The sequence below is a fragment of the Diabrotica virgifera genome, chromosome 2, assembly GCF_917563875.1.
Source record: "Diabrotica virgifera virgifera chromosome 2, PGI_DIABVI_V3a".
Taxonomy (NCBI): Eukaryota; Metazoa; Arthropoda; class Insecta; order Coleoptera; family Chrysomelidae; genus Diabrotica; species Diabrotica virgifera.
In genome coordinates, this window is record NC_065444.1 from 74,614,334 (window position 1) to 74,633,804 (window position 19,471).

The 19,471-nt window shown below is 35.6% G+C and overlaps 3 protein-coding genes across 3 annotated transcripts in view; 1 reads left to right on the forward strand and 2 right to left on the reverse strand.

The window, feature by feature from the left end:
- The window catches only part of LOC114329493 (venom carboxylesterase-6), a 337,686-nt gene that overhangs the window by 294,198 nt on the left and 24,017 nt on the right, over positions 1 to 19,471 (reverse strand). The gene's annotated exons all lie outside the window — the stretch shown is intronic.
- The window catches only part of LOC114342824 (nuclear envelope integral membrane protein 1), a 112,669-nt gene that overhangs the window by 61,864 nt on the left and 31,334 nt on the right, over positions 1 to 19,471 (forward strand). The window lies entirely within an intron of this gene.
- Positions 8,807 to 14,344, reverse strand: LOC126880728 (uncharacterized). The gene is made up of 2 exons (XM_050644775.1): positions 14,295 to 14,344; positions 8,807 to 9,638 (listed from the first exon to the last, which is right to left on the reverse strand). The coding sequence occupies exons 1-2, from the start codon at positions 14,342 to 14,344 to the stop codon at positions 8,807 to 8,809; spliced, it is 882 nt and encodes a 293-aa protein (XP_050500732.1).

Sequence of the window (19,471 nt, forward strand, 5' to 3'; positions counted from 1 at the left end):
AGCTGCCGTAAATAGAATAAGATGGGTCAATGTGGTCGCCAACATCTCCAGAAGATAGGCACTTTTAGAAGAAGGTTTCTCGTATATCGCATGCCAGTAAAATTATGCTACATATACAGTGCGTCCATAAAGCAACGCATAAATTCATTATTTCGTAAACCGGCGACTTTAACAAAAAATTCCGAAAAAGGTAGATTTTTATTTTTAAATTACAATCAATTTTTTGGCATAGATATCATACTAGTGACGTCATCCATCTGGGTTTGATGACGTAATCGGTGATTTTTTTAAATGAGAATATATATCATGTGATATCTCATTTAAAAGGATATTTAATTCTCTATTCAGCAATATAAACATTAATATAATTATTCGTACAGGGTGTATAAAGTCCGTATAAAGATTAGGATATAAACACCGAATAGCGATAAAGGTATTTATTGATAGAACCGACACTAGGGTAATTCTACCCCGGGAGTACTTCCGAACACTGATTAATTACTGATACGCGATTAGCTAAAGACTGATGTAGACTGATGAATGCTCTTTCTCTAGGCCAGATATCTTGGTTTTATAGAAGCTTAAATTGGGTCATTGGTGACACGATGCCCGCGTGATTTGTATATTTAATTAAGGTAAATAATTCTACTTTTGTCAGCACTTTCGTGTCATTTCCAAATTATATTGTTGATAATTGACCAATTTGGATCTAAACTAATAATCTACGTGTGTGAATATAAAAACAAATAAATTCGTGCAATCTACTGGGTGGTATAATTATTCTGTTCAATATCGGATATGAATTCTGAATATTTGTTATTGGACATACTGCCCGCCGGAAAAGCGGTCCCAAGTGTCAGTGTTCGAAGTTTACAATTATAACATAAACATAAGATATAATAAGTATATTTCTAATATTACAACATAAATAGTTTAAGAATAATCAATATTTCTCCAACTGTTAACTTAGCTTTCAACGTCCGACTCTATATTTAGATCAAAATTAGACTATTAGATGAAAAGGTGTTGAGAGGGATGTCGGCTTTGGAAGTCGACGGGGAGTCGTCTTTCCGGTTACGAGCTAATGTAGGTACCTCGTGTTCGGGTTTCTGACTAAGTGTTTTAACTGAGCGACATTTTCGGGTAACAGGACAGTATTTCCACAATATGAGCAGACAAATCACCACTATCGAAGTAATGACCCCGGTGGCCGTTAAATAAGCCCAATGTGATTCGTGTATCTTTCGCCAAGGCGTATGCGCGACTTCTTGCTCCAGACTCTCTTCTTCCAATAGTATAGTACGGAACTCATCTCCTTGTGTGTTAATGTGTGTGGGTGGAGTCGTACTTAACTTACGTCGTGTCATCGTCAGCAACTGCGCTACGGGAGTGATCGGAGTCTTTAGGTAACTGGTTATCGCTGTCTCCACTCCACTGCTAGTTATGAGTAGTGTAATGTTTTTCGTTTGGGCGATGCATCGGGGCGAGAGTTTCAGAAATATCGATTTCCATCACAGATAATGGACAGGTGTATCGGAATCGGTGTGATTATTAATCAGAGGTTGGGTGTACCCATCTTACTCCACTGAGCTTGATGTATTGCCCGGGTAACCACTGGACATGTGCTATTCTTAGATCGCTCATAAATTTCTTCCAGTATACAGTTTGGTTTGGTATCCATGTTCATTACAGCCGTTGGGGAGCACGCTATCTGTGCCCGTGCCAACTGTAAGCATATTGCTTTATCTTCTGCGGTCAATTCGAAGTAGTGGAGAGTGTTATAATCTACAATCAGTAGATTTCTTGGGGCGACAAATGAATGCAACACTGACCCCTCGACCTTAAGTGGTATCGCAGTGACCTTGAGCATGTTGTAATTATTTCTCCCTGTCACTATGAAGTAGCCGATGACCTTTATATATTTGTCGTCATGGCTTACCTCCGTTTCTATAATGGGTTGTCGTCGTATTTCCACTCCTTGTGGTAGTATCTTCCCTGCTCTTTCTATTAACTTGGCTATATGACCCGCCTTTATTATATCAATGAAATGGCCGTGGTTGTAGTGAAGGTTTAATATTCCCTCGTAAAATTGAATATATTCGTTTATGAACTCCGTAACTTGTAATGCTATAGTTTGTATTCGTAACGTGCTATATTCGGTTTCTAATCTTTGTGCTTTGTCCTCTACTTCGTTGAGACCTCTATATATATCTCGTAGACCGGTTGTTAGTGCTTTTTGGAACTTATTCAGTTGTTCATTTATCCTCATCTCCGTGTGGTTTATTGACGTTATTGTCTCTAACATTATCTTTGCCTGATGCTGTGACCCCTTTATCAATTCTCTCTGGTTTTTGTCTAGTGTCTCAATGTCACTATAGGCTTCGTCGTTCACTCCAAATATGGAGGTTAATATTGTGCCTAATATTCCTCTTTTTTCTCTTCCTTTTATTTCTACTGTCAACGCCTCACTTACTGACTCCGCTTTCCTTCGTCCTTCCTCTAACTTCCCTATTATCTCTTTACAGTTTACGATTTTTTTCTCTTGACACAGATCCTGTATGCTTTCTTTCATACTTCCTATCAGTTGATGCTCCTTTTGAACTCTTCCTTTTTCGATTAGCACCTTTATTCGGAATGTTCCCCGGTCTATGTAAACCTCTCCAAGGTCTTCTGTAAATAACCCTGGTTCCGGATTGTATATTTTATACAGTTCTGCATTCATGGGTTTTAATAGTGTTAAAAACATTATTGCGATTAGTATTTTCTTCCATCTTGATCCTGATGAATTCTTTGGTTTTTCCTGTTTCTCTTTTTCCAATTTTATCAGCTTATGTATAGGCCTTTTTGTTATTTTCCCGTTTGCCTTTCTCACTGACACTACTCTGGTTAATCCCTCCGCTCCAGGGTGTGTTTCTATTACCCTTGCTAATGGCCATCTACCTGGAGGTGTATCCTCTTCCTTAATTATGACTATTTCTTCTTTTTCTATGTTTGGGTGCGTTTTATGCCATTTATTCCTTTGTTGTAACTGTTGCAGGTACTCTTGCCTCCAAATCTTCCAGAAATCTCTTTTTATTTTTTCCAATATTCGCCACCTTGCTGGCATCTTCAAATACGTCGTGAGCTCTTCTTCCCGATTCGGTGATACGATTTCTTTCCCTATAAGGAAATGAGCTGGTGTAATTGCTATTTTCCCTTCTGGGTCTTCTGATGATCCACATAATGGTCTCGAATTCATACAGGCTTCTATTTGTGTTAGCACCGTACTCAGTTCTTCATATGTTAATACTGTTTCCCCTATGATTCTTTTCAAATGATATTTCATTATTCGCACTGCGCTTTCCCACAATCCTCCGAAGTGTGGCGCATATGCAGGTATGACATGCCACTGGGTGCCTAGTGCAACTAATCCTTGTTTTATCTCGTCCTCTATGTTTTGATTTTCCTTTTTTAGTAAATTTGCCGTTCCTACGAATGTGGTTCCGTTTTCACTGTAAATGTTGATGCACTGTCCTCTGCGTGCCGTAAATCTTTTGAACGCCACAATAAATGCATCCGTAGACATATCACTTACTACCTCGAGATGTACTGCCTTTGTTGACAGACACACAAATACTGCAATGTATCCTTTATAACTCCTTTGTCCTCTGCCTTTCGTAGTACTTATTTTTATCGGCCCGGCATAATCTATCCCTGTATTCGTGAAGGGATGACTCGGGTTCACTCTGTCCTCCGGCAGGTCTCCCATTAACTGTTGTGCTACTTGTCCTTTATACCTCCTACACTTTATACATTTAGTTAATTGATTTTTCACGGTTCTTCTTCCGTTTATTATCCAATATTTCCTCTTTATGTACTGTAATGTCTGTTGTAGTCCGCTATGTAGATTTCTTGTATGACTCTCCGATATAATTAATTTTGTTAGTGCACTGTCCTTAGGTAAAATTATAGGATGTTTTTCCGCGTACTGTAGCTTCGTGTGCCTCAGCCTTCCGGTGACTCTTAGAATCCCTTGTTTATCCAGGAATGGTACCAATGATGCTAATTTGTTCTTCCTGTCTAGTTGCTGTTTCTTCTCCAGCTTATTGATTTCTTGCTTGAAGTTGTTGAGCTTTGTGAGCTTTATCACTTTTAACAATGTTTCCTCTAATTCTCGGACTGTAAGTTGTCCTTGATTTTTGTCCTTCTTTCTGCAGTTGTTTGCAAATCTCATGCAATATGATACTACTCTTCTCATTCTTTCCAAATTCGAGAATCTCTCGCATATGTCCTCCTTTATCGTTACCATGTGCGCCGTTACTTTCGTTTTGACTTCCTCCTCATTTGTTTCAGGTATATCCTCTGCCGTTAGCCTAAGTGATTGTTTACTCGTCAGCCAAGTTGGTCCCTTCCACCATAACTCTGCTTCTAATAACTCTGATGCGGTACTTCCACGTGAGGGGATGTCCGCTGGGTTTTCTTTTGTATCCACTTTATGCCAATTTTCTGGTCCTATAACTCCTTTTATCTCCTCTACTCTGTTGGCGACGAACATTTTCCATCTTTTTGATGATCCCTTTATCCAAGCCAGGGTTATTGTTGAGTCCGACCATGCATATATTGCCATGTTCTCCCTGTTCAATGCTTGTAGGGTTTTCTTCATTAAATTTGCTAATAGTACCGCGGCACACAATTCCAATCTTGGTAATGTCGTTTTCCCTTTCAATGGTGCGACTTTAGATTTTGCTATCACTAGATTCGTTTTAATTTCCGGGTCTAACACCCTTGAATAAATTACCGCTCCATATCCTTTCAGAGACGCATCTGCGAATCCATGTAGTTCTACTCTGCTTGTTTTATTTAAATTGTTCCACCTAGGTAATGTTATTTTCTCAAGATTTATTAATTGTGCCTGATATGCTTTCCACCGGCTTTGTTGCGTGCTAGTTAATTCTTTATCCCAACTGGTCTTTTGCTCCCAAAGTTCTTGTATGAACATTTTCGCCTGAATTACTACTGGTGCTATCCATCCTAATGGGTCATATAGTTTTGCTACTTCTGACAGTATGTGTCTTTTCGTTATTTTCTTTGTCGTCGTTATTTCTATCTTGAATCTGATTGTATCTTCTTTAGGTGACCAATGTATTCCTAACGTCTTTCGTATTTCTTCTTGCTTAAATGCTTTTGAGTCTACATTCCTCATTTCTTCCGGTACGTTCTCCATTATTTTTTCTTCGTTGCTCAACCATTTTCTAAGTGTAAATCCACCTTTCTTGAAAATTTGTATTAGTTCCTTTTGGGCTGCTTCCCTTCTTTTAACGTCTCCGCTCCTCCTAGTATATCGTCTACATACATATTTTCTTTTATTATTTTCGATGCTGTTGGGAAATTCCCTCCTTCATCCTCCTGTAATTGTTGTATTGTTCTTAACGCTAAAAATGGTGCTGCGGCCGTGCCGTATGTCACCGTCTTCAATTTATATTCTTGCACTGGATCCTTTGTGTCCTTTCTCCAGAGTATTTTTTGATACATTTGGTCTTCTTCTGCCATTCTGATCTGTCTAAACATTTTCTCCAGATCCGCTGAGTATGCTACCTTATGGGATCTCCATCTCAATAGTATATCTGTCAAATCCTGTTGTAATTTTGGCCCCGTGTGCATAATATCATTCAAGCTTACTGTTGATGAGCTTTTACTTGATGCATCAAACACGGCTCTTATTTTTGTTGTAGTACTGTCCTCCTTTCTCACTGGATGATGAGGTAGGTAGTAACCGCCTCCTTGGTTTTCTGCTATTGCCATATGACCTTGGTTTTCATAAACTTCCATGAATTGTCTGTAATTCGCTTCTAACTGTTTGTCTTTTGTAAACGTCCTTTCTAGTTGCATTAATCTGGCGAATGCCTGCTGCTTAGATTCTCCTAACTTTGTGACGTCTTCCTTAAACGGAATTCTCACTTCGTATCTCCCTTCTTCATTTCTTTTTACTGTCTGTCGATACATTTCTTCACATTCTTGCTCTTCTACTGATAAACTTGTTTCTTGATTCACTTCTTCTAATTCCCAGAATTTCTTTATTTGTATGTCCATTTCTTGTCTGGATATCATACAGCATACTTCTGCTTTTGTAGTCTCCCTTTCTCGTGCTATCCCCGAAACTATCCAACCTAGTTTGGTGTTTTGACTTAGGAGTCCATTACTTATTCTGTGCATCCCTTCTGTCAATATGTAACTATATTCTTTTACTCCTAGCAGTAAGTCTATTTTTCCTACCCTGTAGTATCTTGGGTCTGCCAGTAGTACATTCTTCTCGTTATAGTCCTGTAGGATTATGTCCTGTTCCGGTAAATCCCTTGTTATTTTCGGTAGTACCAGTGCCTCTATTTCCATGTCGAAGTCACTTTGGTAATGATTTCCGATCAAAAGTTTCATACTCCAGTTGGCTGTCTTTTCCCCTGACGAGCCTATTCCGGATATGGTCGCCTGTATTGGCTGCCTTTTTGTTCCTAGCGCCGTCGCCGCTTGTTCCGTTATAAATGCGCATTGTGACCCTTGGTCGATCAATGCTCTCATTATGAGAGACTCTCCATTCGCATCCCTTACGCGTACTACTGCTGTGGCTAGTAATGCTTCACCTTCCTTATGGCTCGCACAGTTAACTGAGTTCTGTCCTCTTTGCTGTGTGTTGTTGTTTCTTTGCCCCTTGTTCTCTTGCGTATTTTCTCGTCTTCCGTTATTTTGTTCTCTGGCGTTGTTGGAATAATTATTTCCTCCTCTGTACCTGTCCGATTGGTACCCGTTTCTTCTACTGTTCGAATCTCTTCCATTTCTTTCTTGTGATTGTTCTCCTTTTGTTTCATTTGTGGTTCTTCTGTTGCCTTTGTTTCCTTTTTCATAACGCAACATTTTGTGGTGGTCTCCGCCACACTGTTTGCACCTAATCTGTGAAAAGCATTGTTTCTCCTTCTTATGTGCTAGGCAATTCGCACACCATTCTTTTTCTCGTATTATCCTGTTCCGGTCTCTTACATTGAGTTCCTGAAATTCTCTGCAGTATGGTACTCCGTGATCTCCGTTGCATATCACGCAACTCATTCTTGTTTTCTTACCCGATCCTCCATGCTTCTTTTGTCTCTTTTCTGACTCCAGCAGTTCCAGTGTTTGGAATCTTCGCTGTAAAAATGTTTGTGTTGATTTGTACGTCGGTATCTCTCTACTGTCTCCGATGTGGTTTTCGTATAGCCTCCTTGTCTCATTGTCCCATTTTGTTATGCTAATTCGCGCTATCAATGGGCTCCACGCTTCCGTGTCTGTTCCTAAGCCTCCTATGGCTTCCAGGCACTCATGGAAGGTGTCATGTAGTGATTTCAGTGCTCTAGCGGAAGATTCCTTTACTTCCTGTGCTAGTAACATCCTGTCTATTAGTTTAAACAGTATCATCCTCGGATTTTCATATCTTTCCTTTAACATGTTCCATGCCACTTCGTAGTTGGCCTCGGATATGTGCAAGTGTTGTATCATCCTGTGGGCTTCCCCTCTTACTTGTGTTTTTAGGTACTGCATCTTTTCTGCTTTCGACAATTGGTCGTTTTCATGTATTACCTTCGTAAACAGATCGTGGAAAGTTCTCCACGTTTCGTATCTTCCTTCATACACAGGGATTTTTACCTGCGGTAATGTCACACCATCTCTTCTCTGTGTGCTGTCTGGTCGTTGCATCCCAGGCCGTATTTTCTTTAAAGTCTCCCTGACTTTCCTCCTTAGCTGATCTATCCTCTCTACTTCGTCACTGTCTATAACGTCTAGCTCATCATTTACTGTTGCTTCTATGATGAGTGTGTTTATTTTCTCCATGTGTTCTTTCAACTCTGCTTGCAGTTCTTCATCGTACTGCAAGTCTTGTTCATATTCTTGTAATAATTCCTCGATTTTTTGTTTTCTTATTTGTATCTCCTTTCCTTTTGTTGTCTTTCCTCTTTTCAAGATTCTTCCATATTCTTCCAATAGGGTTTTTGCCTCAATATATATCTTAAAGACCTGCTCGTAGTATTTTGTTTCGAAGTATTTGTCTTTCGTTACTCCACTCTCTAGTAATTTCTCGTGGTTATGCACAAATCTTGTCCAATAATCCTCTAACCTATCCTGGCGCTCTTTAATATATTGTTGATTCTTGCGAGATCCAGGGTCTCTTTTAAGAGACGATACCTGTTTACAAATCTCTGCTCCAATCTCTGCTTGCTTGTTCTGTACCGCTTCCATGTTTAAATTCACCTACTTTTATCCAGCAGTAAGTGTTTTTACGGTATTTTTAATATGTTATTTATATTTTCAATTTACTATGATTCACGTTTAAATGATGCGGGAATTTTACTCTTTTTGACCTTGCTGACGCTCAGTTTTTCTGTAGGTCAGTTGTACATGTAGGTTAATGTCGTCAAGCCAAATATTATGTTACACAACTATAAATAGAAACCACTCGGCTACTATGTTTTGTTTAATTAAAATTATGCAATATGAATGAAATACAAACGCAATATGTACCTATTAACGTATACGTTTTTTCTTTATCAAATTTTTAAATAAAAAAAAATAAATAGGTAGTAAATATTTGTAGGGATAAATACCGTTTATTATTATTATATAGGCAAAAAAAAATATCTATCTGTAAGTTAAATAGTTTGGGTTTAAATGGCAAATATTGTATATAATGCACTAAAAAATATATATTGTATGTATGTATACGTCAATTAGTTTGGGTTTAAATGGAAAATATTGTATATACGATACGTAAAAGTTGGAAAAATATAAAACGCTAAAAATATGCTATTCAAAAACTTACGGTTTTTTCTTTATGTTTCTGGACGTTGCGGCTCTCCTGGTTCTGGAATGGCTGTGCAAGTGATCCTGTAGTTTGTAGGTTCTGTAATGGCTTTCTGGATCTGGCTTCTGGTTCTGTAGTTCGATCTCTGGCTCTGCTATGGCTTTCTGGATCTGGTTTCTGTTCTGTATTTCGATCTCTGGCTCTGCAATGGCTTTCTGGATCTGGCTTCTGGCCTGTATTTCGATCTCTGGCTCTGCAATGGCTTTCTGGATCTGGTTCTGCTCTGTATTTCGATCTCTGGCTCTGCAATGGCTTTCTGGATCTGGCTTCTGGCCTGTATTTCGATCTCTGGCTCTGCAATGGCTTTCTGGATCTGGTTCCTGGCCTGTATTTTGATCTCCGGCTCTGCAATGGCTTTCTGGATCTGGCTTCTGGCCTGTATTTCGATCTCTGGCTCTGCAATGGCTTTCTGGATCTGGTTCTGCTCTGTATTTCGATCTCTGGCTCTGCAATGGCTTTCTGGATCTGGCTTCTGGCCTGTATTTCGATCTCTGGCTCTGCAATGGCTTTCTGGATCTGGCTTCTGGCCTGTATTTCGATCTCTGGCTCTACAATGGCTTTCTGGATCTGGCTTCTGGCCTGTATTTCGATCTCTGGCTCTGCGATGGCTTTCTGGATCTGGTCTCTGTTCTGTATTTCGATCTCTGGCTCTGCAATGGCTTTCTGGATCTGGCTTCTGGCCTGTATTTCGATTTCTGGCTCTGCAATGGCTTTCTGGATCTGGCTTCTGGCCTGTATTTCGATCTCTGGCTCTGCGATGGCTTTCTGGATCTGGCTTCTGTTCTGTACTCCCGGGCCAAGCGTCGTCTATCTGCTACTGGGTTCGTTTGGTGTGGACTGTAGTTGTAGGCCTCCTTTTTTTCTCGATAAGGACCATGTATAAAGTCCGTATAAAGATATAAACACCGAATAGCGATAAAGGTATTTATTGATAGAACCGACACTAGGGTAATTCTACCCCGGGAGTACTTCCGAACATCGAAGGACCATGTATAAAGTCCGTATAAAGATTAGGATATAAACACCGAATAGCGATAAAGGTATTTATTGATAGAACCGACACTAGGGTAATTCTACCCCGGGAGTACTTCCGAACACTGATTAATTACTGATACGCGATTAGCTAAAGACTGATGTAGACTGATGAATGCTCTTTCTCTAGGCCAGATATCTTGGTTTTATAGAAGCTTAAATTGGGTCATTGGTGACACGATGCCCGCGTGATTTGTATATTTAATTAAGGTAAATAATTCTACTTTTGTCAGCACTTTCGTGTCATTTCCAAATTATATTGTTGATAATTGACCAATTTGGATCTAAACTAATAATCTACGTGTGTGAATATAAAAACAAATAAATTCGTGCAATCTACTGGGTGGTATAATTATTCTGTTCAATATCGTATATGAATTCTGAATATTTGTTATTGGACACAGGGTGTCAAATTTTTTTTTTAATTAAATTAATGGATATTTTTTAAATTATATTAACTATATTATTGGATCTAATTATGCTAAATGAAACCTCGTGTTGCAAATTCCTAGGTAGAATGCAGTAGAATGTGGTTAACCATACTGAAAGAAGAAGTCAATAGAAAGAAAATACCACGATTAATAAGTCAATAACATATCGAGTTAGTAAATATTTTATATTTTAGTATTTTATTGTATATCTATGTATTATTAATATTATTTATACATAATTTATACATATTAAAGTCAGAATTTGGTATTAGTTTCTTGAGAGTAAAATAAATGTAAGACCAAATACTTACGATGACGGGATAGTATCACGAGGTTTTTTCCTGGTTTTCCCTCGTGATTTACTATGGAATCTCTAACGCGAGAATTTTACTGTCTTCGTTGGATTTGGTTGTCTTTTTAAAAACAGATCACATGCTATGATTTTTTTGTGACGGATATTCTTGAGTTGGGGTTGATTTCATGTAATCGAATGAACTATCTTTCAGTAAAGTCGTCCCAGGAACGCAACTCATAAATAATGGCAATATCATTTTAAAGTCTTCTACTTTAAAATGTATAATATATGTCTGAATGGCCAATATAAATGAGTAAGATTAATCAAATTATTAGAAGAATATTTTACTTAGCAACAACATTTTTGTTTAATTTAGTAGTATTTTTTATTTTGACAACGACACCGGAATTGGGCGTCGAAACGTTAATAAAATTATTTTTTAATTTAATTGTGGCTTATTTCCCATATAAATAGTTAATCATAAAAATGCCACAAAGAAATAGCGTCAGAACAACATTAAATTAATGGAGACAAAAAGAAGAATGTATGTAATTGATTTAATTCAAAATACGTTTTACTGTTGTCAGAAAACACAAAAAACATGTTTTTTTGACAAATAAATATTGCTTTTCGCTTAAATTCAATGTTAAAGCTGCCACCCACCTGCCTCTTAACAATTTAAACATTTCATTTAAGCGAAAATCAATGTTTATTCTTTAAATACAAAACAACATAATGAATGCTATTCTACACCCCACCAGAATGAAAACAATGGGAACCTTCTCTGGTTACACCTCCGAGGCTTCTACAATATGCAAGCCATACGGATGTTGAGACTAAGGAAGATGAGGAGATGATGTTTTCATTCTGGTGGGGTGTAGAATAGCATTATGTTGTTTTGTATGCCATTAGAGTGAAAACTTAGACTAAGGCTCCACGGGCGACAAATTTACGCTAGCAGTAGCCGTAAAACGAACTTAAGGTTCCGCGGAACGGAATAGAAATAGCCGAACTGAACCGACTACGCACAAGTCCTGTAGTCGGTACAGTTCGGCTATTCCTATTCCGTTCCGCGGAACCTTACGTTCGTTTTACGGCTACTGCTAGCGTAAATTTGTCGCCAGTGGAGCCTTAGCATTAGTCTTGTTGTAGCAGTTGCCTCTAGGGCATCTATTGCCATTTCGTTTGTTGCAATCCGGTACTGCACGCTGGGGTTTGTTTTGGTTGGATCGGGTAGAGTAGCATATATGCCTCCTGATGAGAGACTAATAAGTTTCGAAACCGGTAGAGGTGCTTGCTGCACTCTCTGATTGGACTAGAATATGGTTCGGCTGTATTTTCGTTTTGCAACGAAATTGAAAATGGTTATTCATTTTTAATTATGTTAATATTTATATTAGTAAAAAGAGAATTAAATACCCTTTCAAATGAGCTATTACATGACCCCTACTCTCATTTAAAAAAATCATCGATTGCGTCATCACGCCCTAACAGCTGACGTCACTAGTATGATATACCTATAGTCCAAAACATCGTAATTTAAAAATAAAAATCGACCTGTTTCGGAATTTTTCCTTTAAGTCGCCGGTTTACGAAATAACGAATTTATGCGTTATTTTATGGATGCACTCTATAATCAATGAGAGACTCACTAAAAACGTTCCTTCAAAGAGAAATTCCACAAGAACAAACTGGATTTACCAAAGGTAGAGGTACTCGAGAACACCTGTTGAATATAAGACAGATAATCGAAAAATCTCGAGAACTCAATATTCCACTGTACCTATGCTTTCTAGATTATCGAAAGGCGTTCGACAGGGTCAAGTGCAGACACTTACTTATAGCGAATAATAAAAGAAGTGTAGGCGTACCACACCTTATTTCGCTTATAACTGAACTATACGAACACACTCTGGGATCAGTTAAAGTCAGTGGCGGCGCCTGGTGTAAAATATTGGGGGTGCACACATACTTAATATTAAGATATAAAAAGACCTCGAGACCCTATTTCCGTAGGTAAAATTTTTTGAGTGTCGTCAAATTGTAAAAATCAAAGGACCTTATTAAAAATTAGAATAAATAATGTATTTTATTGACTTAAAATTATAATTTAGTGTTTCAATGTTACAAGCAAGTTTTGTAACGAAAGTCAGTCGCCTTTTTTAGATTAATTATTCACAAACAAATTCAGTAAAATTTGAAATTTCTTGAATCATTTTTTTTAATTGAAAACATTGCGAGTGCAGTTAATAGATCCTGGCCCATAACTATTCTAAGGAAAGTTTTGATACGTTTCAATGCAGAGACATCGTTCTGTTTCTGCAGTTGTCACTGGCATCGTAACAAGTAATTGAAGAATTCAAATTATTTCAGAAAAATCGTCTTCTAAATTATTTTTAATTAAAAATTTAGTTAAGTGGACTGCGCCGGATAGTTAAAATCGTATCTTCTATTTTATTCGTTATGCTTCCTCTTCTCCAAATATGTCTTTCACACCTACACAATTTGTAAGTTTTTACACAAATCTCCATTTTAAATAATCATTTATAATCCCGACCTTTGCACTTTGGTACATTCTTAATTAACAAATTTGGTTTCGGCATTTTTAATTTTTCTTCTAAATATAATGAAGAAAATTTAATTGATTTTAAATATTCCACGCTAACATTTACATCCACAAATCCTTCTTAATAATATTGTTCCGAAATTCGAACTTCACGAAAGCAAAATTTAAACGTAAAATGCGTGAGCCGTACATCGTGCACGTTAAAAACACCATAAGATCACATCCAACTTGTGCTCTTGTGGCCATCTAAACTTGTGGGCTATAGCGGGTAGCGGGGCGGGTGGTGAGTTGTATTTTGCCGTATGAAAAGTCATTGAGGTAGGAACCACCGTGAGCGGTGAACGAAGGGTTCTGTCTAAGGCCTCGCATCCGTGAAGTTTCTCCTTTGAAATAGAATAAAAATATACTTATAAACTCCTTGGATCTGTTATTTCGAATTTCAATTACTTTATAGTTAGATTAAAATGTTATTTATATAATGATAAATTTTACACATTATATGAATGTTGGTGTGAAAATAATTTTGGGGGTTCACGTTCACATGTGCACTTATGGAGAAACCGCCACTGGTTAAAGTGCTTGACACACTTTCAAACGAATTCATTAATCACAAACACAGGGTCACTAGATACACGAAGAAATAAAACCTAGATGTGATCTAGCAAAAGTTGCCACTTCAAAAATGACCACAAATTTCAAAGGACTGTCAAATTTCAAGAGCTTTAAAGATGAGGTTAATCAACTGCTTAATATTCCCTACGAATTGTCCTACGAATGTGAATCTTTTACTCTGAGAAAATCGGAACGAAGAAAGATAGATGCCACTGAAATGTTCTATTTGAGACGAATGCTACGAATTCCTTGGACCGACCATAATACAAATAGGTACTTCAATTTTAAGAGAGCTAAAAGTTAGCCAACGACTCTCCAGTAAAGTCCATCTCCAACAATTAAAATACTTTGGACATCTTATGAGAGCAAACACAGATAATAAGAAAAGTCTCATTATACAAGGAAATGTGGATGGCCGAAGATCACGATGAGGAAGATCCCCAAAAAGGTGGATCGATCAAATTACAGGAATATGCAAAAGACCTATGCATGAGTTACCTAGATGCAATACACATCACGTCGACCACTACTCTCCCTCCGGGGGTCATGATTGATGAGAGAGGGAACCCCATAAGTCGATATAGAGGGATAGAATCTAATCAAAATTTGTTATCTATATAAAGTTATCAAAATAAATCGATACTTTTTGAGTTGCTATAGATCAAAGATTTTAATTTTTGGTGAAAAAATGCATGTTTTAAAGCGGTTCTTCATAAATAACTCAAAAACTGAGAAACTTGAAACAATTACCGTACTTAAAATACCCTTTAATGTTAATTCAACGTAAGTTACAAATAATTGAATGTAGGTATATATTTTTCGGCGAGTAGGTATCTACTCAAATCTAAATATTAACGCTTCAATAACGGGAAAACGATGCATTTTATAATGGTAAATGAGCCCAAGCGGGGATTTTTGCAGTTACTCGAGCGCGTCAGATTATCACATGGGGAGAAAAATCTTTGATCTTTAATAACTCAAAAAGTATTGATTTATTCTAATAACTTGATATAACAAATTTTGCTTAGAATTCATCCGTCTATTGATTTATGGGGTTATTTTTGATAAAATAATTGTCACCAACGAGAAGGGGTAGCATCCACTCTAATGGTAAAAGCGTAAGTTGGCACTATGTCACTTTTGTTTCTTGAGGTATCTTCTAACTACTCACCAATTTTTATGAAAAGGTTCAACGAAATCGGAGGTGAAAACCTTCAATAATTGCACTATTAGGTAATTGTATTTTAAATGGATGGTTAAAAATAAGAGAGCATTACATGAGCTTACGGGAAAATACTACTAAAACTTTCTTTTTTATTTTTTGATAATGAAGTATGTAATTGATATAGCTATTTTATACCTACAAAATGCGCTTTTAACAATATTAACTATTTAGAGTGGGAAATAAGCCACAATATTATTAAAAAATTATTTTTATTAACGTTTCGACGCACAAATCGGGTGCCGTTGTCAAAATACAAAATCATTTTGTATTTTGACAACGGCACCCGATTTGGGCGTCGAAACGTTAATAAAAATCATTTTTTAATAATATTGTGGCTTATTTCCCATTCTAAATAGTTAAAATTGTAAAAATGCCACAAGAAAATAGCTTCAGAACAACTTTAACAATAATCCTTAAGATTTTCAAATTACCAAAGAACTTTTTTGAAAATATTTTATTTTTTGGATACCATACGTTACCCCAACAAAAGCCTAGTTGTTACTGGAGTAACCAAGAAGAAATGGGTGTAAAGTAAATAATTACACTTTTATAAAAATGAACCTTTTATAATAAAACGTTTTCATTATTATTTATAGGACCCCAATATAAAATTATAAACTCATATAAATATAAGAAAATATTTAAAATGGTATATATAATATTTACATATTTATAATAATTAACTTATACATGTGAATTTTTTAGTATATTAACTTTAAATTATTTATTAAAAAAAATAAAAAAAAGTTACGTACAGCCGGGTTTGAACACGGGACCTCTCGATCTGTAGTCTAATGCTCTACCACTGAGCCACCACCTATCGATCTATTAACGTACAGTCAAACCTGCCATATCCGGATCAATGTGGCGACAGACCGATCTGGATATGAAAAAATCCGGATATCAAGACCACTACTTCTTTTACAGTCTCTGAAACGTTTTCTCCTTCAAACATTCCAGTAATCAACGCCGTCAATAACTTTCATCGACAGACACGTTTTATAGATTCTATAATACATTATTTCGCCATCTTTTATAGTTCTTCTTTTAGTGCGTTGTCCAACAGCAGGACTGCCTTTCTCGGTGATTTCGGTATATCCGGTCGGCACAGAACCGTCCGGATATGGGGAGGTCCGGATATAACAGGTCCGGATATGGCAGGTTGTACTGTACTTTAAAATGGAATTTAAAAGTCATTGCATTAGTCACATTTTTAAAATAGTTTGAAATTAAAAAAAAACGATTTATTCATAAAATAGCAGTTTAATATTGCATTGTTAGCCAGTTCTGAGCTATTCTGAAAATTTCAGGTGCATAGGTAGCATAGAACTATTTTTAAAATGGATTACAAAATTTGCGGATATAGTGACAGTGTTACAAAGACCAAGCCAAGTACCTATACAGGGTGTTTCATTGGGAAAGTAACATACGTTAACTGTAGAAAGAGGACACTTGGGCGGTGTCAAAAATACCATACTTAATGGGTCTTACTCCATTAATAACAAATATACTGGGTGTTTTATCTACTTTGCCATTTTCTTAATTGGTTCATAACTTTGTAACCACACTGTATATTTATTTTATATTTGGCACGCAAATATCATTTAAGGCGTAAAATTAATTAATTTATTTACAATTGTAAAAAATCCAGATCCGGATTAAAAAATATTTAAAAAATGTTCCGACCCCAAAACAACACCTTATGCATTAAATTTTTTTAAAATTGATTTTTCAGTTGACAAGAGGATAAAAACTAAATTCAGTGGCATGCTTTGAATTTTCGGCAAAATGATTTTTCTGGTGAAATTTTGGATTTGAATTCTGAAATTAAGTGAAATGCGAGAGCTCTAAGTAGAAAAAAATTGAAATACAGCTTACAACTTTTCAACCACACTGTATATTGATTTTATTTTTAACACGCGAATATCCTTTTAGGTGACCAGTCCATTAATTTATTTACAATAATTATAAAAAATCCAGGTCCGGATTAAAAAATATTGTGTAAATGTTCCGACCCAAAAAAACACCTTGTATATTAATTTTTTTTAGAATGGATTTTGCATTTGAAAAGAGGATGAAAAACAAAATTAGTGGTATACTTTGAATTTTCGGCAAAATGATTTTTCTAATAAAATTTTGAAATTGAATTCTGAAATTATGTGAATTGCGAAGCTCAAAGTAAAATATATTAAAATATGACTTCATTTTAATTAATACCATTATTTAATGTAAATTGGTAAAATATTAACATTTGCACACATAACAATCATTTTTGATGACCCCCTGTGGCTCAGTGGTAAGAGCGCCTACTTTTGGATCGAAAGGTCCGAATGGTCGTGAGTTCGAATCTCACCAGGGTCAGAAATTTTTCGTTTATTATAAATTAATAAATGAAAATAGTTTCTGTCCTTGTGAGATCGGTACTCACCGGAGGGATCGCAGACGTTCGGATACAATTAGCGTCTCTTTGCAAAGACAATGACGTTGCCTTTGCAAAGTAACAAGACACACAGTACACATGACACTAGGTATCTAACTACAAAAATTTACCGTACCTACGTATAAAAAAAAATAATTTTTGATGGTGGTAATTTTGAATAAGTAGTTTAGTGTTGAATAGTTATTATGCTGCAAATTTTCGCTGTTTTGTTATAATTTTTAGCTATTTTGTTGATTAAAGCGATGTATTCTTTATTGACCCTTTATTATTTATTCATTATTTAAAGATGCATATTCGCCAAAAACTATTTTTCATACATAATAAAAAACACTAAAATATTAACATTTTACCAATTTAGATTAAATAATGGTATTAATTAAAATTAAGTCGCATTTTAATTTTTTCTACTTAGAGCTCTCGCAATTGACATAATTTCAGAATTCAAATTTAAAATTTTACCAGAAAAATCATTTTGCCGAAAATTCAAAGTATACCACTAATTTTGTTTTTCATCCTCTTATCAAATGCAAAATCCATTTAAAAAAAATTTAATATACAAGGTGTTTTTTTGGGTCGGAACATTTACACAATATTTTTTAATCTGGACCTGGATTTTTTATAATTGTAAATAAATTAATTGATTGGACATCTAAAAGAATATTCAGGTGTTAAATATAAAATCAATATACAGTGTGTTTGACAAGTTGTAAGTTGTTTTTCAATTTTTTTCTACTTAGAGCTCTCGCAATTCACTTAATTTCAGAATTCAAATTCAAAATTTCACCAGAAAAATCATTTTGCCGAAAATTCAAAGTACACCACTGAATTTAGTTTTTTATCCTCTTTTCAACTGAAAAATCCATTTTAAAAAAATTTAATGTACAGGGTGTTGTTTTGGGGTCGGAACACTTTTCCAATATTTTTTAATCCGGACCTGGATTTTTTACAATTGTAAATAAATTAATTTATTGTACACCTTAAATCATATTTGCGTGCCAAATATAAAATACATATACGTTGTGGTTAAAAAGTTATGAACCAATTTAAAAAATGGCAAAATAGATAAAACATCCAGTATCTTTGTTATTAATGGAGTAAGACCCATTAAGTATGGTATTTTTGAGATCGCCTGAGTGTCCTCCTTCTACAGTTAACGTATGTTACTTTCCCAATGAAACACCCTGTATAAAAACGTTTTAAAAATTCTATGATTAAAATTATGCCTTTTGCAAGTGGTGCATTTTCGTATTATAATAGTAGAAAAATCAATAAAATTAAATATTGTTTTAAATGTATCCACTTTCCCCAATGTTTCGCATTTGGAAAGATAAACAAACAAAAATTTAATAAAAATATGAAATGAACAAAATCTTAAGACAAAAACGAAAGAACCACCAAATTAGTGTAAACAAACTATTTATATTTTTGTAGAATGCGGCCCTAGTATAAAATTACAGTTTTTATTATGTTTCTGGCAATATGCTTGGATCACACATCATATTTCTTCGTATCTATGATGCAACTATGATATTGATAGCAGTTTGGTACATTCCAAAAGGAGAATGCTTAATTTTATTTGAAAAAAAATAATTTCCAGCAATTCATATTGAGTGTATTTTAGCAATTTTTATTCCCAATTTTGTTACAATATTTTTCGAATGCATTTTACTTTACAACATATTTAGCTATCAATGTAATATAGTTTACTCACAATCGGTTAGTAATTTATGGATTTCTAACCTTTGAAGTAATCAGGAAGCGACTTATTACTTACTTTACTTTCCCAGCTAGCCGGGAAAGTACTTTCCCGGCTAGCATCTGTCACTTTTCTACCTGCAAATGTCAATGTTATTTTTGATAAAAAGATGGCTTAGAAAGAATAGAATCCACTCAACATTTATTTAATTAAGAAACAACAACAACAATAACAAAAAGAAAACTATTTGGAATTATAAATATTAATAGTTACATTGGAATTATGATTACTATTAACGGCTAAAGTAAGACCGT